Source organism: Leopardus geoffroyi, chromosome A1, assembly GCF_018350155.1.
Source record: "Leopardus geoffroyi isolate Oge1 chromosome A1, O.geoffroyi_Oge1_pat1.0, whole genome shotgun sequence".
Taxonomy (NCBI): domain Eukaryota; kingdom Metazoa; phylum Chordata; class Mammalia; order Carnivora; family Felidae; genus Leopardus; species Leopardus geoffroyi.
Window position 1 is genome coordinate 124,326,779 of NC_059326.1, and position 23,698 is coordinate 124,350,476.

At 41.2% G+C, this 23,698-nt stretch overlaps 1 protein-coding gene and 1 pseudogene across 5 annotated transcripts in view; one reads left to right on the plus strand and one right to left on the minus strand.

Annotated features, from left to right (window-relative positions):
• The first annotated feature begins 256 nt into the window (after window positions 1-256).
• Window positions 257-2,700, plus strand: LOC123579845 (annotated as a pseudogene).
• A 9,109-nt stretch (window positions 2,701-11,809) lies between these two features.
• ANKRD55 (ankyrin repeat domain 55) overlaps window positions 11,810-23,698 on the minus strand; it is a 195,758-nt gene continuing 183,869 nt past the window's right edge. For all 5 annotated transcript variants that reach the window (XM_045493602.1, XM_045493567.1, XM_045493583.1 and 2 more), the window contains 3 exons: window positions 22,813-23,474; window positions 14,242-14,334; window positions 11,810-12,297 (listed from right to left, as the gene is read on the minus strand). In XM_045493602.1, the coding sequence (XP_045349558.1) occupies window positions 12,176-12,297; window positions 14,242-14,334; window positions 22,813-23,474 (877 nt within the window). In that variant the 3' untranslated portion in view covers window positions 11,810-12,175. The remainder of the gene's footprint in view (window positions 12,298-14,241; window positions 14,335-22,812; window positions 23,475-23,698) is intronic.

Genomic DNA, 23,698 nt, shown 5'->3' on the forward strand with positions numbered 1-23,698 from the left:
AGATTGTTTCTAAATTAAGTGGAGTGCTCCCTTCTGGTTTTCTACTTTTCTCCCTGTATATTTTATCAATTCTCACAGGAAATAAAACCCAGGAGAAACAGAGCTATTAGCAGCAGCAATACCAGTAATTGGCAATCAGATTTTATGGAGTTTCTTGGATACTGATGGAACAAAGTCAGAAAATAGAACCCATCTATGTCACTGCTTTACCCATGTAATCCAACCTGGAGAATTTTGGTTGGCATCCTCATCGACAATGAGCTTTACAAAAGGAGGCGTTTTGTTTTATTCCAACTGTAGCTTCCTCACCCTGGAACAATGTACATAATGGGTATTCACAACTTTTTTGCTAAAATAATCTTCAATTGGAGAAGGGAGAGTTAACAGCAGAAAGTGGTACATGAAAACAAGGTAATATTTATTAAAAACTACTTAGTTTCTTCTGATATTCTCTACCACAACTTTTTAAGGAATTTATAAGATTAAAGTCATTATGAAGAAGTATTCTTCTTAGAATCAAAAAGTATATTTACAGTGTTAGAAGGGCTAGCACATTTCATAAAAATGTTGGTCTTAGGATCTAAGTGGCCATTCTTCATCACATTATTTTCTCTTAGAAACTGTTAATAAGATGGAGCCCCTGGGTGGCTCAGTCCATTAAGGGTCTGACTTCGGCTCAGGTCTGATCTTACTGTTCATGAGTTTTAGCCCCGCAGTGGGGTTCTGCACTGATAGCCTGGAGCCTGCTTCAGATTCTGTCTCTCTCTCTCTCTCTCTCTCTCTCTCTCTCTCTCTCTCTCAAAAATAAATAAACATTAAAAATTTTTTTAAAAAACTGTTAATAAGACACCCTTTCCAGATTCAGTTTAAGTGAAAGAAGGCAATTACCCCTATGTTCTTGACAGTGAAATTTTAAGGTAATTAAAAAACTCAGAGCAAAGCATTATGTCCTGTTAAGTTAAGCCTTATTTTAAAATGGTTTGCACCATTTCAATTGTTGCAATTGTTGAAGATACCTTTCAATTGTTGAAGATAAAACACACATAGAAGCTTCCTGACATTTTGTTCTAAGCTTCTTTTCTCGTAAGAACCAGCATTACACTGAAAACACAGAAGAGACAGATGATTTTTAACTTTATGCTTTAATGTCTGCACGTGCACATATTTAGGTCTATGCTACTCAAAGCCAATTCTCTATCATCAGGGGACTGCTTTGAAAGTTGACAGATCCTGCAGGCCTCTTTCCCTCCTTCTCACTCTTCCAGAGTTCATAAGCATACCCACAGATGGGCTAAGAGGTTAAGAAAAATGGAATCAGGGAAATCGGTTTGTTTTGCTTCTTGTGTGCAGCTGTGTTGAAAAGGTTTGTGTGAAGAGAGAGAAGGTAACAGATAATCCATCAAAAGAGCTGTGCCTCAGGAATACCAGTAACACCTCTCTACTTTTTGCTGCATTAAGTACCTCTGGTCCTCCTGTCCCTCCACCCTGAGAAACTCTCATCTTGGCCCCTGTGTTGGGCTGAGAGTGGCAGGGGCTGGGACTGGTGAAAGCATTAGTTTCAGTGTCCACCCCCCACCCCCCATCATCTTCACACTTCCTACAGAGTCACAGAAGTTGGCTCTCTTTTCCTGAATAGATCTACTGATGAGGAAATATGGTCAAATTAGCAAGAAGTATCATTTTGAGAAAGAAATACTCAGCAATGCCAATGCTTTTGAGAATGGGGCAACTTTGTCAAATATGTAAATTGGTTTTTTCTTCTGCTGAACCAGTGAGGTTACCACTTTATAAGAACTAGTCCAGATTTCCTCATACTCTGACCCTGTACCAGCTACAAAAAGACCCTGGCTTTCATCCTCAGGACCTTTAAGAGGTCCAATGTCAACACTCTGGATTATCATTTCAATTTGAATTCAAGTTTGTTCATGTCTAGAATTTTGTTTTTGATTTTTTTTTTAAGTTCTGAGACTGTGACTCTGGGGACTCTGTAATTTAGCATGGAAGAATAAAAGTAGCTTCAGTAGAGAGAGGGACGAGTCTCCGGAGGCTGTCTTGTGTAGTGCCCAAAGAGGCAGAGCTCTGTTTCTACAGATGCCAGTGGTCAGACGTGCTCGTGCTCACGTGTTAGCATTTCTCCAGGTCCGACCTGCCTCAGGATGGTGGAAAACACAGCACATTCACCTGTCACCCAACCACCATTGTGGTTCCTAGGCTTCATCTCTCAGCTTGACTGGTGAGACGGTTGGCAGTGTTTTGCTCCTGGGCTTAGTTCCAGCTGCTGATTTGGACCATGGCTCTGTGAAGGACTACTCCCTGGCTGCAGCCCTCACTTTTCATAGTCACTGGGGCCTTGGACAAGTGGTTACTGACTATGTTCGAGGGGATGCTTGGCAGAAGGCTGCCAAGGCAGGTGTTTTGGCATTCTTGGCTTTAACCTTTGCTGGGCTTTGTTATTTCAGCTTTTATCCTATGGGCATCTGCAAATCTGTTGCCATGATGTGGAAGCTCTGACCTCTTTGACCTAATACCTTGAGAATGGACTGTACACCTCTTTTCCTCTGCTCTGTTAAGCCATTTAACTCACAATAAGGAGGAAATAACAGTTAAGCCCACTGGTGAGACAAATCTCTTCTCAACACCTGGTTATTTTTAGAATTTAGTCTTTGAGGAAAAAGTTTGAGAGGAATTGTATCCAAGAAATCTGGAGACTGAGTTCCTTACTCTGGTGAGTTTATGGGGTTGTCTCCCAGCTTCTCACAAGACTCATTGTATAACTCAGCATTATATATGAGCTTTTCCCTTTTAGTTTATCCTAAAGGGAATTCCGCTTTGTTCTATCAATACCTGATCAAACTTCTGTATTTGTCCTGGGAATGATGGAGAAAGGGAAAGATTGTTACTTTCTTTAAATGTTTTTTTTATTTATTTTGAGGGGTTGGGAGGGACAGGGAGGAGAGACACAATCCTAAGCAGGCTCCATGATGTCATTGCAGAGCCCAACGCAGGGCTTGATCTCACAAACTGTGAGATCATGACCTGAACCAAAATCAAAAGTCAGATGTTTACCAACTGAGCCACCCAGGCACCCCAAAGACTGTTACTTCTTAAGTAAAGACTTCCCCAAAATTAGTCAGTGTTCAATTTTTGAAAACTTGCCTCTCTGTTCATTCAATACCAGTAACTGATGGTTACATGTTCTATGGAAACTTTAAAAAATCAGGATATACTGGGGCACCTGGGTGGCTCAGTCAGTTAAGCATCTGACTTAGGCTCAGGTCACTTTTTCACAATTCCTGGGTTCCAGCCCCACATTGGGTTCTATGCTCAGAGCTTGGAGCCTACTTCAGATTCTGTGTCTCCCTCTCTCTGACCTTCCCTCTCCTTGCTTGAGCTCTGTCTCTGTTTCTCAAAAATAAAGAAACCTAAAAAAATTTTTTTTAAATAAAAATTAAAAAATAGGATATACTGTTATTTCACATTACTAATTTCTTTCTTTTTTTATTTTTGAGAGGCAGAGGGCACAAGTGAGGAAAGGCAAAGAGAGAAAGAGTGGGAGGGAGAGACAGGGAGAGAAAGGGGACTCACCTGAGGTGGGGCTCATGTTCACCCAATATGGTACTCAAACTCATGAATTGTGAGATCATTACCTGAGCTGAAGTCAGATGCTTAACTGACTGAGCCACCCAGGGGCCCACACATTACTCATTTCTAACTCCTGGGAAGAAGAGCCTGAAGAGCTTCTGAAGTGTAGAGAAATCCCGTGTAGGGAAGAGGCCCCCTTACAGATGTCTCAAAAAAATTACAGATTCTACTGGGGACTTAATCCTCCTAATATATTTATCGTACTTACCCTAAATGTATCCTTATGTATTTATTTTACCTGTCCTAAAATCTCTGTCCACAAATATAACACTGTAAGTAATAAAGTATTATTTTTCCCACTGTGGGAATCTCTAGTGTGAAAACATAGTTTATGAAAATCAAGTTTTTTAAAACAATAAAATACTATACAATAAAAAAGAATAAAACTAGAGAAATAATTTAAGAGTTAACATTTGGTTTTACTTGTGAAAATCCTTAAAGGAAACCTGATTTCAAGTGTAGTCAGGAAACCCTGAAGGGGGAGCTGTCACACTCTACCACTTGCCCTTGTTTGCAGAGCCCACCAAGAAGAAGCACAGCTCAAATGTCCCAGTAGGAAGAGGTTTACTTTACTACCCACAGGGGGTAGCAAGTTTTCCCCTTGCCCAGGAACAACCCAGCCAATAACAACTGCAGCAACTCAGCCAATGAGAAGTTGTCACAACCCCAAACTCTTGTTTTCTTCCAAAAGACTTCAGTTCCCAGCAGCCCTTGCCAACACCCTTCTTTCCCCTACAAAAGGCCACTCCTCTCCTTAGTTCTCTGGACTTGCCTATGGTTGCTGTGGTTTGCATGTCAGGAATTGCCATTCTTCTATTCCCCAAATAAACTCCTTTTGCTGGTTAACTGGCTAGTTTATTTTTAAGTTTCACATATTAAGGGATAATCTATTGGTTTCAAATGACCAAAACAGAGAGCATACAGTTTAAATGACTTTTTTTCTTCTAATAAATACAGGAAAATCCTCACAACTTAACCTCATATAAATTTGTTGTACCCTTAATATTTTAAACATTATTTTTCCTACAGCACCTACCACAGTGCAGTTAAAACATGTTTGCTGACACAATGAACGACAGCATGAAAGCATTACAATCAAATACTTCAGAGCCAGAATGCACTAAGAACAGAGAATAGGTGCTAGAAATGGAAATAATTTCCAGATCTGGACATTAGAATACTTAAGAAGTCTTCCTGCCCGAGTGATGTCAGAGCTCTTGGGTCACATGATTTAAACTAACCTTTTTCTTTACCAACAGTGATTGGTTATATAACCAGCCAAGGAATTCAGCCCCATACACATCCATTTCTGTACAAAAGATGTATGATTTGCCTGGCTTATAAATATAAGGAGAATATCTCCTTGATTCCAGGAGAGTTGACCTGAGGAAAGGCACTGTCACATCCATTTCCTACCTACCATGATTAGTATTTATCTTTTGACTAGGAGGGCAGTTAAGGGGGAAAACATACATTTCCTGAGTATTAGAGGGTGTTGGGGTAACTGCAAGATCAGGCGTGAAATTAGAGTGTACTGCCTACATTACCACCAGGATACCTACCTTGAACAGAAAAACTGATTAAACTGAGCTGTGAGCTGTTAATAGGCTCACAAGGTAACACGAAGAAACAGTGTTCATCCATGAATACTCATTAAGGTGTGATGTGGCTCATGATATGCTCTAAGGGGAAATCCCATTCTGAGTACAGTGCTGAGTCATGCATACACGTATTATATGGGTTTCCTTAACCCTTGGATTATATTCTATCCCATGAAACATCACAATTTAATACAGTAAAACCTAGGCATGATTCCTGTGCCCCAGCATCAGTGCTTGCAAAAGGGTATGTCTTAACAATATTGCAATCTGCTGCACAGTTTCGGGTATCTGTCTCTTGCTTCAACCCTGCTTGGAAGGAACAGACAGACCCCAGGAGGCCGCTTCCTCCAGCCTCCCACCACTCCGCAACCTCTTTTGCAGTCGCAACCTTCAGAACCACCTTCTCAGCCATCCTGTGTCTCCCCGAAGAGCCAACACCGATTTCCGCACTTGGCCCCTTTCCTGCGCACCAGCACGAGCTCCCACAAGCGTCAGAATTATGCCACCCGGGTGGCAGCCGCGTCCACCGCCTGGCCCACCTGCCTTGCGCGTCTCCCGCACTCACCTCTGTCTGGGCCGCTGTTTCCACGGGGAGGACGTGGCTCTGTGGACGCAGGCCACGTTGCGAGCTGAGAAGCTCCAGGGTCCCCGCGTCGCTGGAACAGGCCAGCCAGGCGGGGCCACAGCACTTCTTCCAGGACGTGCAGGAGCCACGCACGTGAGCGGGATCGACCTCCGGACGCCAAGGCAGCGGCCCCGGCCGGGAGGATCCCGAATCCCGTCCTGTGCGTCCGCGGACGTGGCCTCTGCCCGCACCCACCCACCCGCGTCTGCGGGCCACCTGCGGGACCTCGGCCAGCTGCGCAGGTGCCGCCCATCGCGAAGATGGACACCACCTGCCTGACCCCGTGGGTCGGCCCGCCGGCGGGGCAGGGGCACCTCCTCACCTGACTCCCCCCTCAGGCACCACCTTTCTCTGAAGGGCCCCCTGGCTCTTCCCTGGTGTCAGAGCTTCTGCCTGAACCTCTTCCTGAGGCCACCAGGCAGCCCTTCAACCACCCTGGAGCCCTCTCCCAAGCCATAGACCAAATGGAAACAATAAAGCTTTTGCAGAAGATAAAATTAATTCAAAGAGCTCTTAAATCTGAAAGATTACCCCCCCCCCCAAATGTTATACCCAGTGGTATGGTGGTAAACCAGATCTCAAATAAAAGAAAACCCTGATTTGTAGTGTTTTCCAGTTTCCATGGTGTAAATGTTTCCACCAGGGCCAATTTCAAGCCACCAATGGTGGCTGACAAGAACTGGCTTTAGCACATCCAAGGAAGCAAAATCTTACTCACTATATAAGCCTTTGTTAGAATAGTACAAAAGGCTTTATGGAACTTTGACTCTTCATCCTGCCCGGGTAGAATGTGGCAACGGGGAGGTGATGCTCCCCAATCTCACTGCTATGGAAACTGAATGGGCTAGCTCTCAGGAACTAGAGAGTCAAAGGAGGGGAAATTCTTTAAATCTTTTCCTTTTTTTTTATTTGCATTTATATTTTTTCCTTCCCCAAAGTCACTTGTTCAGAGACCACTGGGGTAGATATCTTAGAGTGAGCTACGTTGACACATGAGAACAGTGCCTTGTGTTTTTTAAATTTTTTAATTTGTTTTAATGTTTATTTTGAGAGACAGACGCACACACACAGAATCCAAAGTAGGCTCCAGGCTGTCAGCACAGAGGCTGACATGGGCCTCGAACTCAGAAACTGTGAGACCATTACCTGAGCCGAAGTCAGATGCTTAACTGACTGAGACACCCAGGTGCCTGAACATTGCCTTGGTTTTTACCTTTTCTTGAATTCAAAGGCTTTCTTGGCTTTGTCATAGAGATTTGAGAAAAGTCTGATAGCCTCCTCCTACCTGTAAACCACGATGCTGACTGGCCTAGCCTTCTGTTTATTGTTATTCTCTAACATACTTCCAGAAACTTCTCATCTAAGTCTGCAGCTTGAATGAATAGCTTATACTTTCAAATATGGTTAGTGTTTGGCTCAGTGGTGATCTCCCTGAAGTCCTTTTTTAGGCCCTTAACCTTCCTTTTTAGCCTCTTGGAGCATAATGCTTGTAGCTCTGTATCTCAGAGATAGGTATGATTCAATCAATTCTAGTGTTTGAGCCCTGATGAAGTAGAGGAGATACCATTATGTCCTGGGACATCATGGAACAATGTCTTAAGTGTTAGTAAGGCAAGTGGGTGTTATCTTCTGAGAGTGAGACCAGTCCTTGATTTGTCTATTGCAGGGAACAATTCTTTGGGCTCTAAGATGTGGCTTTGCTTCCTCATAAACTGTCTTTTTATTATCAGTAATAGTGAATATAATTGGTTTCTTTTTAAAAGCTTTCTTGGAGTACTTTTATAAATCACATTAATGGAAATGATGGAGATAATTTCCTTCCTTCATTCCTTTATGTCACTCACTGTTATTCGCTTTCAGTGCACCAAAGATATTGTTCATGGTCATCTGTATCTGGGCTCAGCACTTGCTTTCATTGCCAGTGCACAGCCAACTACAGTCTCCTATACCATCCACTCCACCTTCTCACCTTATAGCTGGCCCCACATCTCCACATCTCCAAACTCCAGCTTCCCATCATTGAAGTCAACATGTTAGATTCTACCTTGTCCCCCTAAGGGAATTGGCAGTCTTTCTTTTGCTCTCCTTTTTCCTAGTTGTGGACCACTAGCAATTGCAAGGTAATTTACGTTCAATGTAAATAAAATTTTTACTAGGGACTTAATAATTAACAAGCTATTTCCTATTTTTCACACATTAGTGTGAAAACTACCTTTGTCCTTCTGATGACAGCTGTGCATGCTGACTGAAAACTTTTGAGCTTTTATTTAAGTTTATTTATTTACTTTGAGAGAGAGAGGGAGAGAGAGAATCCCAAGCAAGCTCCACATTGTCATAACAGAGCCCAATATGGGGCTCAAACTCACACACTGTGAGATCATGACCTGAGCTGAAATCAAGAGTCAGATGCTTAGCCAACAGAGCCACCAGATGCCTATTGAGATTTTGATACAATTCGTTCATTGACTTTCCATATTTGGCCTTTGGGGATTTCTTGGAACTTATCTGCTTAAAAGACCAAGATTGGACAAAATAGAGGTCAGAATCAGAAGGCATTTTCTTTGAAAACATAATAGTTTGATAGAAACATACCATTTACTGATAGTCTTCATCTACCAGTATTAATGTTTCTATGCCAATGTCTAGGGAATTGAATCTGATGGAATTTCCTGATTTCAAAGATCATTTTCAAATAGTAAGCATTTTAAAAAATACATCATTTTCCCTGAAGGCAATAAGAAAGGCTAGCTACTACATGTGAGAGCTGCTACCATGTTTTTTTTTTTTTTTAATTAATTTGGTTTTTTGTTTGTTTTGTTATTTTGTGTGTGTGTTTGAGAGAGCATGAGCAGGGGAGGGACAGAGAGAGGTTGGGGACAGAGGATCCAAAGTGGGCTCTGTGCTGACAGCAGCGAGCCTGATGTGGGGCTTGAACTCACAAACTGTGAGATCATGACCTGAGCTAAAGTCAGACGCTCAATGGACTGAGCCACCCAGGCACCCCTTATTTAGTTTTTAACTTGAGTGTTATATATCATGCTAAGGTCAAATATGCTCCTTCCTAATTACCCCATTTAATCCCTAGGGTGGATTCCAAATGGTTCTTTTCAAAAACCACTTTTAAAATGCCAGGATGCTTAGAGACATGCTTTGGAAAATTTCAAAGAGTAAGGGCCAAAGCAAAATCAATGGTTATGTTTGCCTTTGTGGGAAAGAGGCACAATATTTCTAATCAGTCACTTAGTGAGATTTTCTAAAATTGTGTATCAAGCTGTGATTTAACAGACTTAGGAAGGATAATAATCTGGAGTCACAGAAAGCTATTTATATTGGCTGAATTCTATGAAGATAAGAACATTAGAATTTAGTGTTTACTGGGAGAAAGGACACCTGTGTTAAACCAAGTGATTACTGAAGGAGAAAAGGAAAAATTGGGGGAAACCCTGGCTTCCAACAACTGTAATTGGTTAGTACAAATTACTGAATTGGTCTGCTCTTTCCACAAATATTAACCTTAGCTACACTATGCCTGTACAGCATATAAGCTAAATAAGTAAATTCAGAAAGGGAAGCTTTGCCAAAGATGTATCACACCAATGAAATTTCTGGAACAGGAAAATGATGATTTGGGAATTATGTATGTGGACTATGGGACTAGAAAGACTTCACTGCTAAGGCCTGTTCTGCCATTAGTTGTGTGACTTTGGGAAAATTAGTTCTTTCTTTGCCTTGGATTCCTTGTCTGTACTTGAACAATATAGGTTGATTTGATATAATGATTCCAATGAAATAATGTATGCAAAGTTATGATGTTTATGTGTGTGAATAAATGAGTCCTTAGCAATGAAGGGAAATATAAGTGGCAAAATAAGAAAATAGTCATTTTAGAAAAAAAAATTTTCTGGACATTTTTAAAGTTGGGCACAAGTTGGTGAATACCTACCTAATATCTGATTTGGTCAGTAAAATATTGGCTGAGGATAAATCTACCTCAAACAAGCAACTTTACTTAGTGGCAAAATGATAGCTCCTCTACTGATTTATTTATATTTTTTATTTATTTTTGAGAGAGAGAGAGAGAGAGAGGGAGAGAGAGGATCTGAAGTAGGTTCTGTGCTGACAGCAGAAAGCCTGATGTGGACCTCTAATTCCTGAACTGCAAGATCATGACCTGAGACTAAGTCCAATGCTTAACTGACTGAAACACCCAGGAACCCCAAGGATATCTGCTCTATTTAAAAAGGTGGTATTGGGCAGCATATTACTTCTTCATAGCTAGCAAAAGATCCTTAAATCAACTTTGATAGAAAGGCCTAGCATTAGAGAATGCTATGTGTGTATATATGTGTTGGGAGGTGGTGGCTTATTCCATAGCTGTACACAGGTATTGTTTTGTTTTTGTTTTTGTTTTTTAAATTGTTTTGGCCTCTTAGCTATCCATGTGGTAAAGAGAACTTAAATGATCACTTAGGGACTGAGCTTTGGTTAGTGTGGTAATCTTTTGGATAGTTCATAAATATTCCAATTCTCCCCTTTTCTGACCCATGGGAGGACTTTATTTCCTTACCCCATTTGGAGTTAGACATGTCCATATGCTTGATCTGGTAAATGAAATAGGATAGGTGGTGATAAGACTCACATCGCATTTCTGCTGTTTTTGTCACCAAGGAGGTGCATGTTGAAGTGGAATCTACGTGAGCCAACTCTGCCAGCTGGTATGGAGCATGTGTTGTGAATGAGAAAACAAAATTGTCAGCCAATGAGATTTTGGTGTTATTATTGAAGAAGAGGTGAGCCTATGCTGACTAAGCCAAGCAGGACAGGGCCAGGTGTCTACTATGTCTACTGTGGATGAACACAGATTCTGAAGTAACCAGGTGACACAATAGAACTACCTAGCTGATACTTAACAGAGAATGATTCTTCAAAGATGCAGCCCACAAACAAAACAAAACAGAATAGAAAACCCTTCAGTATCAATGTCCTGGGAGCTCTTCCATTTGCACCAGGATTTGCCCTCCCTATCAACTACTGTCTAGCGTGGGTGATTGGTCACAGGCTTTTTCTTATATAATCCCTAATTCAGACTACTATCATTGTCAAAACGAGATTGTGGAAATAATGACCTCTTTTTTTATCACTTTCTACATCTCTCGGTCTTGCCACATCCCCCTCTACATCCTGACTTCCTTCCCTTCCTTCTTTTACGGAAAAAAAACCAAAACTGAGTGCCTACTATGTGCCAGGCACTGTACACACTTCTATAAGCACCAAGCCAAAGAACTATGTTTTGGCTTCAGAGGAGCTTCTATTTAGTTAATGGCATAGTCTGACCTCTCTAAACAAATAATGCTAATATCAAATGATAAGCATTGTACTTGAGATATTTACAGATAACATGTGGGCTTAGAAATAACATGGAATGACTATAATCTTATATGGCTGGGCCTTGACATTTAAATCAGTCTCAACAACACATAAACATCTTAAGTAAGATCTACAGTTAGTAGTAGCCTTTCAAACTTTACTAAGTCATAACTTTGGAAACATTTTGAGTGGGCAGAGACCATTATTTTGAAACATAAAAAAGAATGATTAAATACATAGAGTATTTGAGGAATGTATGAGAAGTGCCGATTTCATTCTGTTAGGCCAGGATGTAGACCCTTCCAACTCACATGATCTTCTCACTATTAATCACATCTGAAAGTGACAATAGGTGGAAATAATAAAATAACAAAGAAGATACATAAACATTGGCAAATGATTTGGGCTGTTACCAGGATCAGATGTTAGAAAATATTCTACAGAAGCTTGTACATTTAAAAGCCAAAAACTGTGACTAAACTGTGATTAAAGGAATTTGCTACTTTAATTTTAATTAAGTTTCATCAACCAAGGGTAGAATTACAATGAATGTGAAGAAAACTATGGAATATGCTTTTTGTTGTTTTTTTTTTATTCAGCAAAGCATACATTTTTAGAACATAAAATCGTTCAGGCAAAAAAAATCTCTGCTGATACCACAGTGCAAGCCAAACATAGCTGTTTCCTTGCTGATAACATATTCTGACTTTTAGTTTTGGCATGTAGAGGTCAGAGCAACTCACAGACTTAAAATATATATATAATCAAAGATTCCAAGTGCTTGTTTGGGAAATGTCATTAGGAAGGAGTTGTAAAACTGTGAATGGCTTCTAGAATGCAATTTACTGCATCAGTCTTTGTTCTCACAAACTAGAGTAATCTCATCCCTTGACAGTTGAAAATATATATAATCCCTATTTTTACAGTCAGTGAGCCACAGCTAATTCTCATCATTGGTGGGATGGACAAAGTTTTCACTTTCTTTGCCTGCTGTGCTGTGTCCCCGTTGGCTTGGAATAGCAGGTAGCACTCGGTTTGTCCTCAGAGATTCTCCAGATAGAACTGAGGAGAAAGAATAGAAGGAGAGACTTTCAGGGTTTGCTTCTGTGAGAGTCTCAGGAGAAATGGTGGGGGGAAACAATGTTATGTCTTAAGGAGTGGAGGCATTTCTAAGAAGCTTGTCTGGTGAGAGCCTGGCTGCAGGAGAAAGCTGTATATCTGTATCTATTCAGGCTCACCACGTGCCATCAGGGATGTCAAATATGTACAAATACAGGGCAGAGCCAAGTTTGATCAAAACATGATTGGGCTGTACATTCCTGGCAGAGCTCTCTTTTCCTGGGGTGGAGCAGCTGTTGATGGCCAAGTCAGCACAATGCTTTAAATGAGCCCCAAGACATTTGTACTGCACTTCTATGCAAGCCTCAAAAGGTTCTCGGTTTCTTTTAGGAAAAGCACTGTGTAGCTTTCCATTTCTTTTTCGCAGAGCTAAACTTGATCAAAGTCTTTATCTTCTCTTCCGTCCTTAAATTTAATTGTGAAGACCAAAGCTCCTGGGCTCTGCCAAAGAAAATCCCCTCTCTGGCTTCTCCAAGCCTCACCAGGATTCGAGGCTGACCGGCTACTTAATTAGATGTCTTTGTGAGTACATTTCTGTTTAAAGACAAGGTCAGGCTTGAATTTCATCCAGTGATTGAATTCACACCATCCAAAACTCTCACTTTACATAAATCAGAAAAAGCTGAGGAATGCATTTTGGTTTCTGCTACTAACTCTGTGTGAATTTGGACATGTATCTCCACCTCTCCCTTTCCTTATCTGCATAAAGACAGGGTAATACTAAGACCCCGTGGATTACTGATTTTACCTAAGGAATCCTAGAGCTCTCGATTGGTACCATCCAAACTACAGCCTGGGGCAGGAAAAGACGTATTGGATATTAATTCTTTGCAAATAGTTGCCAGTATTTTCCATATGTTATCTTGTGTAACCCTCCCAACAACCTTATCAGGCTGGCACTACTCTTACAGGCCAAGGAAGGAAATTGAAGGTTAAGAAACTTGTTTGAACAGGGCAGTTCCTAAATCTTTCAACCTCTGCAATTAAGAGGTTATGGCGAGGGATGGGGAAGATAATACATTGCGTGTCTGCATACATGTTATAAATGAGTGGGCTGGGATAGAAAGAAAAGGAAGGAAGGAAATTAGAATCCAGTAAGTATTGCTTGTTTTCATGAGGCAGCTGACTCATAGTCCTATAGTTTTGCTCCTGGCTCTGCTACTTACTACCTAAATAATGTTGGGAAAATCATGCAACCTTTCTGAACTCAAGTTTTCTCATCTGTACAATGGGAATAATAATAGAACCTGCCTCATAGTATAGATATGAAAATATACAAATTCAGAATTTTTGGGTGTGGGGATCAGAAATCTACTCTATAACAAGTACCCCAGGTAATACTTAAGTACACTCAAACTTGAAGATCACTGGCTGAATAGAATATTTTTAGTATTTTATATTGTGAGAAATTTTTGTACAAAATATTATAAAATAGATCAACAATGTCAGGAGTAATATAGGTGAACAACATCTACTTGATTATTCCTTTCTGTTTAGGGATGTGTAGCCTCTGAGTACAAAGATGATACATATTTCCATCTGTTCATTGTAATAGGGAAACCAATGTCAAGAGACCAATCTTAAGAATTTTTAAAGCACCTTCTTAAACACATTAAATAGTACATAGCAAAATAAACTTCCGTTGTTGTTTTTATAATCCAAACATAAAAATTCCTCAAGGGAGGGAAGTATTCTTTTTTTTTTTAAATAAGCATTACCAAGTTGGATGAAGCTTTAAAGAACTGTCTCTATTCTATTTTCCTGTAATTTACAAGTTTTGGCACCTGATGTTCCCTTGAAAAATGAAAGTAAACTGAAATAACAGTTAGTTGTGTTTAGACATGTTAACACTTGCAAAGGTAGCTGAAGAAGATTCATAATACTTACATTTTTGGTCTGGTAAGGGAGCTAGGTTGTTCCGGGTGAAAGGATGATCCCTGATTTGGGGTCTGTTTGGGGACAGATGCTGAAAATTTTGTCCTGGGGACAAACATAATTGTATCAATAATTTGAGATGCAACCAAGTGCAAATTGTAAAATCCAATGGATAAGATAATCATAAAATTGTTAGTGATCACTAAACTTAAGATACTAATAACAACAGGGGCACCTGGGTAGCTTAGTTGGTTAAGCGTCTGACTTCAGATCAGGTCATGATCTCGAGGTTCATGAGTCTGAGCCCTGCATTGGGCTCTGCGCTGACAGCTCAGAGCCTGGAACCTGCTTCAGATTCTGTGCCCTGTCTCTCTGCCCCTCCCCTGCTTGTGCTTTGTCTATCTCTCAAAAATAAATAAACATTTAAAAAAATTAAAAAACAGATGCTAATAACAACAAAAATAATAGTAGCTACACCTTACTGGTTTTTATTATATGCCAATCACTAGTTAAATGAAAGAAAAGAACATCGGAAATCATTTCTTGAATAAATCAGTTTAAATATAACTTCATAAACAAGCACAGTTGGCCACCCACTCTATAAAACTTAAAAGCTTGAAAAAAAAATAGGGTACAAAGTACAACTCATCAGTCAAATCTGTGCTAAATGATACAGATAAGTAGGGGATATTCTTCCAGACCAGGGTTTCTCAATGCTGGCTACACATAAGAATTGTCTGAGGAGTTTTGCTGCCCTAGCCAAATCCCAGATCAATTAAAAAAGAATCTCTGGGACTGGGATAGGGCATCAGATTTTTACTGGTTCCCAAAGGATTCTACTGTGTGGTAGGATTGAGCGTCACTGACCCAGAAGATGGATCTGGGTGAAGTCACCTGGGAGACTGCTATTCTCTAATTTAGGCCATAAGTAGTGCTGTGCTGGAAACATGTATACTGGCTCTTGGGAACCGATGGTTAAAATTTTAGGAATTTAGTGAGCTGGTTGACATCACAGTGGTGGCTCAACATTGGCCATAGTGGAAGTATTTATACCATGAAAATCAGCAAGCACTGATTTTTCTCCCAGAGAACCAGCTGTTAAACATTTATCAACAGACTACTGATTACAGGAGATAGATCTAAATATCTGAAAATAGAAAAAATACCCAAGTTATTCAGGTCCTTATACATAGTTGACCAAATGGGACAGGATTAGACTTTTTGCCAACTTGGACAAGAGATTCTCCCTCTCTAAAATTTCCTTATGTACAAAATGGTGAAAATAATTGTGTCTGTCTTTTTCACTTGTCCTAAAATTTAAGTAGGAGAACAAATGTAAAACATGTAGCTTACAAGGTTAACACTCAATAAGCATTAGCAATTATTACATTTTTATTCTGTAGCGTGTTTAACACGATCTCTGGGAGAGTAGGGAATGTATTCATTTAATTTGTTGCCTCGTAGTCTTGAAAGAATCAGAACAACTACAGTACTGCTCATAGGTTTAATTCTTCTGTTTGGACCAAGTCGTCCTTAGATAAGGGGAAACAGAAAAAGCATTAGCCAAGATCCACTGTCCATCTGCTTAGGTGAGTCCAAAGGCATATTATAGGAGCAGTAATCTGAGCACTGCCATTTGATGAAGACTGAGCAAAACTTCCAGTCTCTCTGGTGGATATTATATTTTCATTCCTTTGTATCCTAAAGGCCAAATAACTTCACAAACTATTATTTAAAAAGAAAACATTCCTCAGTAGAATAACAGTGAGCAATTACAGTAAGTAAGTGAGCACCCTTATCAACTCATACCTTATTTATCCATGAATTGGGCAGAAATTTGCAAAACCAAGAAATGAGATAATGGTAATTATGGATAATGTTTATTGGGCTATTGTCGGGGACTGGGCTCAATCCTATATGCATAATCTCATTTAATCCTAACAATCACTTTCCCTTGTGAGATAGATACTATTATCATCCCTGAGGATACTGTGGCTTGGAGGAGTTCTCAAAAGTGCTCAAGGTCATATAATGGAAAGTGACAGAGGCTGGGCTCCAATTTAGGTCTGTCTGACCTAGAACCTATCCTGCCTCCCTAGCAGCCAAAGCAATTTTGGCAGGATGAGAGAAGTGGGCAGAAACAGGGTATGGCAGTGATTTGGGAAGTGAAAGCAGAGCTCAACTTCATTCTGCACTGGCATTTGGCTCAGTTTTGAAGGAGGAGGTGGAGCTGTGTGCAGTCCATCTGTGCTGCAGGCACTGAAAGGGACCTCCAGCCTGTGGGGACAGGGTTGAGGACCACTGTCCTAGACTTCAAAGGCAGAAAAGGTTTTCAACTAAATCCCTTTGGTTAACAACTAAATAAATTCAGCACTCCTCTGTTGTGTGCTCACCATATTCCTGAGCCTAGAGTACAAAGAGGAGAAGGCAAGATGCTCAGGAGGTGATTACAGTGTACGTTGGAAGAAAAACAGGTTAACGGATACTTTTGGAGCCCATGAGCAGTGCCGTGAGGGCATCACACAGAAAAGAGGGGTCCAGACAGGTGGAGGTGTCTTAACTCCCATAGAGCTCACTTGAATGTCTGCTCTGTCACTTCCTATCTAGCTCTGTGACCTACTGAACGGTGGGCTAACCTCTCTATGCCTCAATTTCCTCATTTCCAGAATAGGGATTAAAGACTCCTCTTCTGCAGTATTATTGAAGGGGAAGTACGCAGTTCAGTTTGCCATCTGCCCCCCAGGAGGCTCAACAAGGTAGAGCTATTCTTCTATGATTCACAGTAAGAAAGAGCCACACCTCCTATAGAGGTCAGGGTGACTTTCAGAGAAGTTTTGAGGTGGTTCTTAAAAGTCTGTACAAGTCTGTTAAGCCGACAGTGGACAGAAGCTAAAAATAACATGGGCACTGACGTCATAGAGTGAAATGTATGGGTTGTCAGGGAACTGAGAGATATTCAAGGAACTGTTCAGGGGGATGGGGGAAAGGATTAGAGATGTGAGTCACAGAAGCTGACAACAGAAAGTGAGGCCCTGCCATGCTGGGAGGATTTTGTTTACCAGCTCAAGAATCTGGCTTTTGTCCTGGAAAAGATGTAGCACCTGTGATGGGTTTCAACAGAGGGATCACTAGATCAGCCATACACAGGGAGGAGGCTGCATTGTTGCTAGGATATGTTAGAAAATTAGGGAGAAGGAAGTTCTCTCTTAAGGGAGAAGGGAAGCGAGAGCTTTCTTGCTTTCTGTGTGATGGCTTGTAAATAACCAGGCTGGTAGCAAACACCTCAGAGCTTTCTGTTCCATTTTCTCTGAAAGCTGTTTGCAATGAATTAAGCTGATGTGCTCCAAATTTCCTCATTAGGCTAAGTGCCTCACCCCCCATCTCTCTCCATCTAGCCCACTGACAGGTCTCAATGAATGTTAAGCAATAATCATTACAGCTCAATGTTCAGGGTTGCTGATGCAAGCACAGGTTAATGGCTGCCAGGAATTCTAACAGTGGCAGTGCTAGCTAGCCCTTATTATTTTTACTAAATCCAGGGCAGGAAAAGAGAAAATCCTATGCTAAAGCTACTATCCAAGTTCAAATCAGTGGTGTAATGGTATGACTTAGATTATCCAACTACTTTACTGTATTAGGCTTTCATATCACACACGATCTTAGCCAAAAGGCTGAGAAGCGATAGGCTTTCATATCAAATATGGCAGCTCAGTGTAGAAATCTACTGTTTCAACCTGCCTAGACTAACACTAAAACCACCCAAGTGAGTCTCCTAATCGTAGTCCAGAGCCTCGGTAGTTGCCAAAACATTTCAAACTGAGTTAAAAATGTCCGCAAAAATAAAATCCGTAAGGCAGGAAAATCTTTTTTGTTTTGGGGAGGACAACGTCATTTCTCAGACAAGTACACTGTGGGTAATTGGTAAGCTTACTACCAAACTGGACTTTCAGAGAAATACATTGCCATGGTGATACCTTCCTATTTTGGAGATCTGGGTTCAAGTACAGAATATGTCATCAATTAGTTGTAAAACTTGGAGCAAACTGTTTTAACTCTTCTAGGCCATGTGAATTATAACTGAAAAGAGCCTGATGAGGTATAATGGTCCCAGCCTCTGGGTGAGTAAGAAACTGTGGCTCAGAGAGATATGTCTTGTTTTATAAGTTGGGGCTCACCCAGGAAAAAAGAGACCTCTCTTGGTTTTTGAAACAGAGGGAATTTCATACAGAAACTTGTTTCTATTTGTGTTAGAAAAACTAAGAAGCCAAACAGAAGAGAGGGTAGAGGACAATCCAGAGATCAGCCACTGCAAAAAAAAAAAAAAAAAAGCAACCATCTCTAGGCTGGAGAGATAAGGGGAAAGGATGGTGTTAAAGCTAGGGGGGGCCAGAGCTACAGAGTAAGCAGCTGTGTGGAGGGAGCATGAAGGAGATGGAACCACTGTGGGAGCTTCCAGAAAAAGCACAGGGCCATTGTGGACAACTACACTGTTTTCCCTCCTTCTCCTGCTCTTCCTCATCTGCCAGTGCCTCCTGATAGTTGGCCAAAAGTACCTGGAAGCAGCTGCAAGGGAGCTTGGGAAGTGTCATTCCCTGAGAGACAGAATAGGGCTGTAGGGAAAAACTAGACGTGAGGGCAATCAGGCAGTTGACTAGCACATTTACTTAAGTTTCATCATCTTTAAAACAAGGTGATTCCTACTTGTAACTAAACCATAGTGCTTAGTATAGGGCCTGGCACATAGTTTTAAAAAACCAAATACGTTCGTGTGGGTATAACACTTTGTTCAAATCACTGTTCTAAGTACTTTACCTGTATCACCTCTTTTAATTTAACAGCAACTCACAACGTTATAGTTAGGTATGGTTAGGTATTTTCTCCCATTCTTTTCAGGTGAAGAAACAAAAGCCCAGAGAGATTAAGTAACAGCACCTAAGTGACAGAACCAGAATTTGAACCCAGATGTCTTAGCCCTTGTAGTAATCCGCCTCTTGACAAATTAGAATGGCAGACCCTCTAACCATTTAATGAATAAGGTCCTTTCCATTTCAAAACCCTATGATCTTGTAACTAAACATGATAAGAAAAGTACCTTGAAGTCAGTTGCATAACCATTTTAGCAAATCCATATCTTTTAAAACTCATTTATAGGCTGAAGATCTTGGGAGATTTATCTTACCACAACTCAGTTGCCTAGAATGGCTCCTAGCTATTATCAGTGCTTAAAAACATTGGTTGAAGGGGCACCTGGGTGGCTCAGTCAGTGAAGCATCTGACTTCGGCTCAGGTCATGATCTCCCGGTTTGTGAGTTTGAGCCCTGCGTTGGGCTCTATGCTGACAGCTCAGAGCCTGGTGCCTGCTTCAGATTCTGTGTCTCCCTCTCTCTCTCTCTGCCCCTCCCCTGATTGCACTCTGTCTCCCTCTCTCTCAAAAATAAATAAACTTAAAAACATTGGTTAAAAAATAAATGCTTTGATGTAGCCACAGCTAATTATTTAAGATTCTCTTGGAGAATTTTACTTCTTTTCTACTATTCTGCCACTCCAGGACTTTTCAAGTCACTTCACTGGCAAATGAAGCTAATTTTCAAACCGAGTTTATTGAATTTCATTTTATTTCCAATAATACAGAAAGTTTTAGATAGTACAAATGCCATAATCTACTAGTTCTTTATCCACTATCAAATCTCTCTTCTCTCTTAGAAACAAAAATCCAACTTTTGAGGGACAGCCGCATGCTGAGATAAAAGACTGCAATGGGGTGCCTGGGTGGCGCAGTCGGTTAAGCGTCCGACTTCAGCCAGGTCACGATCTCGTGGTCCGTGAGTTTGAGCCCCGCGTCAGGCTCTGGGCTGATGGCTCAGAGCCTGGAGCCTGTTTCCGATTCTGTGTCTCCCTCTCTCTCTCTGCCCCTCCCCCGTTCATGCTCTGTCTCTCTCTGTCCCAAAATAAATAAACGTTGAAAAAAAAATTAAAAAAAAAAAAAAAAAAAGACAGCAATTCCCACTCTCCCGTGCCAATAGGCGTGACCATGTGATTAAAGTTCTGGCCAATGAGATGTAAACAGATGTGTGGACTTAAGGGCAATGATGTCTTAACGGGAGCTGATTCAGCTGGGAAAATCCATGTTTTCCTTCTCTCTGTTTCTTTCCTCCTTCTCTGTTAGCCTTAATGGACCGTGAAATAACCTGAAGAATGGAAGTCATATGGTAAGCTGTGGAGCACCCAGGAGGAAGGAGCCTAGGTTTTTGGTGATCATGGAGCTACCAAACACCTGGGAACTACCTACTTCAGACTTCTTTCCTATTAGAGCAATACATTTCTATGTTGTTTAAGCCATTGTTACTTTGGTTTCTTTTACCGGTGGCTGAGCCCATTCCTAACTGATAGAAAAAGACAGGCTCTCTTGGGAACAGAAAAAGAACGAGATTTTCACAAATTTCAAAAGATTTTCAAAAGAGGAGATATTAGCCAGGACAGGACCAACTCCAGAAAGGAGGACGGGTTGAGGCCCTGGAGACCACTAAAGTATCAAAAGAAGACTAATATCTTTCCTTCCTGATCCTTCAGTAGAACAAAAGCAAAAACATTACCTATGGCACTAACCACATACTTTAGTGCTTTGTGGAGGAAGTAAAATGTTGCGTGGAGTTTTTCTCAGACACCAGGATGTCTGTTTCTCACACATACATGTAAATATGTATGAGGGGAGGGGCGCCTGGGTGGCGCAGTCGGTTAAGCGTCCGACTTCAGCCAGGTCACGATCTCGCGGTCCGTGAGCCGTGAGTTCGAGCCCCGCATCGGGCTCTGTGCTGACCGCTCAGAGCCTGGAGCCTTGTTTCCGATTCTGTGTCTCCCTCTCTCTCTGCCCCTCCCCTGTTCATGCTCTGTCTCTCTCTGTCCCAAAAATAAATAAACGTTGAAAAAAAAAATTAAAAAAAAAAATATGTATGAGGGGAGTCATACTCTACCTCTACCTGTTTCAGACACCAGACCAGGCACACATAAATGAGGGAAGAGAGCCAGGCTCATGCTGCATATTAAACAGGAAGGAATATTTCTTTCTTTTTTTTTTTAGGAAGGAATATTTCTTATTTCCAAATATATATATTCCTCCATTTCTTTTTTTAAAAGATTTTATTTCTTTATTTTCAGAGAGAGAAGGAAAGTGAAAAGTGAGTGTGAGTGGGGGAGAGGCAGAGAGAGAGAGGGAGAGAGAGAATCCCAAGCTGTCAGCTTAGAGCCCAACACAGAGTTCAAACCCACAAACTGTGAGATCATGACCTGAGCCGAAACCAAGAGTCGGATGTTCAACTGACTGAGCCACCCAGGTGCCTCATCCCTCCTCCACTTCTTACAATACACATAGCCCTCTCAGTATTTCATTCTTCTATGTTTGACAGAAATGCGGGTTCAAGATACATCATTTTTTTCTCTTAACCCTACTATGAGAAAAACAACAGAAACACATTAATGAAGAAAAACTGACACTCCTTGGAGAGATACTAGAGACTGTTGTGGACTGGGTTGAACTGGGGACAGTGATGTCTAGCTGGTGTTCAAGGGGACAGTGGGTATTCATATCTGGCCTATTATTACCAAGTGGAATTTGGGTTCAGTGTTGCCAGGCTTTTTAATTTTTCAGAAAAGGCTAGAATTTTCTATTTTTTTATGTAATACTTGATGATTTTTAAATATTGGCAATTAATTCACTTAAAAACAAAACAAGATTCTGTGGCAATGAACTAATTTTGGAAGCTGTTTTGCAGCCTCTGCTTTAAAACAATGTTTCCCTTTCTCCAGTGTGCATCAGAATCACCTGTGGACCATTAAAAAATATATATATATATATATATATTGCTTATATGTGTATAAAAACAAATTCTTTAGTGTGATACACTTATTTAAAGGGGGATATATACTTACTTATACCTATTTTGTGTGTGTGTGTGTGTGTGTATGTGTGTATACACGTGTATAAAATATCTCTGGAAGAATAAACAACAAATAATATTAGTAGCTTTGGATGAGTGGCATTGGTTGGCTTGGGGAAGAGACAGCAGGGAGAATTACAATGTAAGCCTTTGGTATGTGTGGAAACTTGAACCATTAATGTGTGAATGTTACCTAGAAGGTATTGCCATTTCCTCTCCTCCCTCACCAAAATTTTGCTTCTGTAGGTCTGAAGTAGGGATTGAACACCTGATTTAAAAGCAAGCCATCACACAAACAAATCAACCCCTCATAATTGATATTGCCACTATCCCTGGTTAAGAATCTTAGCTACTGGAAATAGCAATATCTCTGCTTTAATCTTCCAATCACTACACATATCTGCTGGGAATATAAGAAGGCACATACTTTAACTCGATGATTGCCCTCAGGGTGGAAAAGCAGAATGTTTCAATAGCCTAGAGATCTTGAGTCCAGTAGACTCAAGGAAAAATGTTGGCCCTAATCATCCATTTTGTTCTGGCCCTGCCTTCTAGGCTACTGTCATCCCAGTTCCTAGCCCAGAACTATAGGAAACATTTCTTGGAGAGAGCCTGCCAGGAATGAGGAAGAGGGAAGCAAGGGTAATACCTGATGAAGGATTATGTAGATGAGGAAGATGTGGCAGCCCAAAGACCTCCTGGTGACCAGAGCCACTGGTGAGCAATCTGTCCAGCAGTTTATCAGAAGAAGACACAGTCCCAGCCTTACAGAACACCTGGTTAGAATCGCCTCTCCAAGGGTTATCTAGCAACGCTTGGCAACCAGTTCTATTATGCAGTAAGTCCTGCTCACTGTGGCTTTTCTGAGATCGCTGGGCCATATGATGACTACCAGAGCTCAGACCAGTATGGGAAGTGGCCCCCTGGGAAGCTGTCAGGAAGTGACTGCCCACGGTGATGGGTGGGAGACTCTGCGTTCTGATTGGTGGAAGCCCCTTGGGGCCCAGAGGCTTCTTTTCTGGCAAGAGATATTTTGAATTCTCTGAGGTCCGCTTCTTAAGGTCAATCATAGCCACCTGATCGCCTGGCCCTTCTTGGCAGTTGGTATCCACGATGCCGTCAAAGGTGGTGATGATGTCATCGACTTCCGAGGTGTGCTCCCCCCTGTGTCGATCCCTGCTGTGATCCTTCTGATAGGCTCTCTGCTCTTCTTTTTTGTTTTTGCAGAAGATTTGGTTGAGCATGCTGAATCGTCCCTCCTTCTTCTGGGGTCTACTGCTCTGGGAAGGAAAGGGTCGAGCAGGGTCTGTTCTATGGGAATATAAGATAACAAGGACTCTGTAAGAAGCTAGGAAGTGGTCACAATCCCCCAACCAAACACTGCCTCCCTCTATTTCATCTGCTTGAGAAGGTTGTCTTAGGTAATCCAAAGACACCCCAAAGCACTTTCAAGTCAAAGGTCAGGTGGAAGAACTCGCAAAACCCTTTGTTACTCCACTCCTTGCCATAGTTAGACTATTTCTTAGATTCCTCTT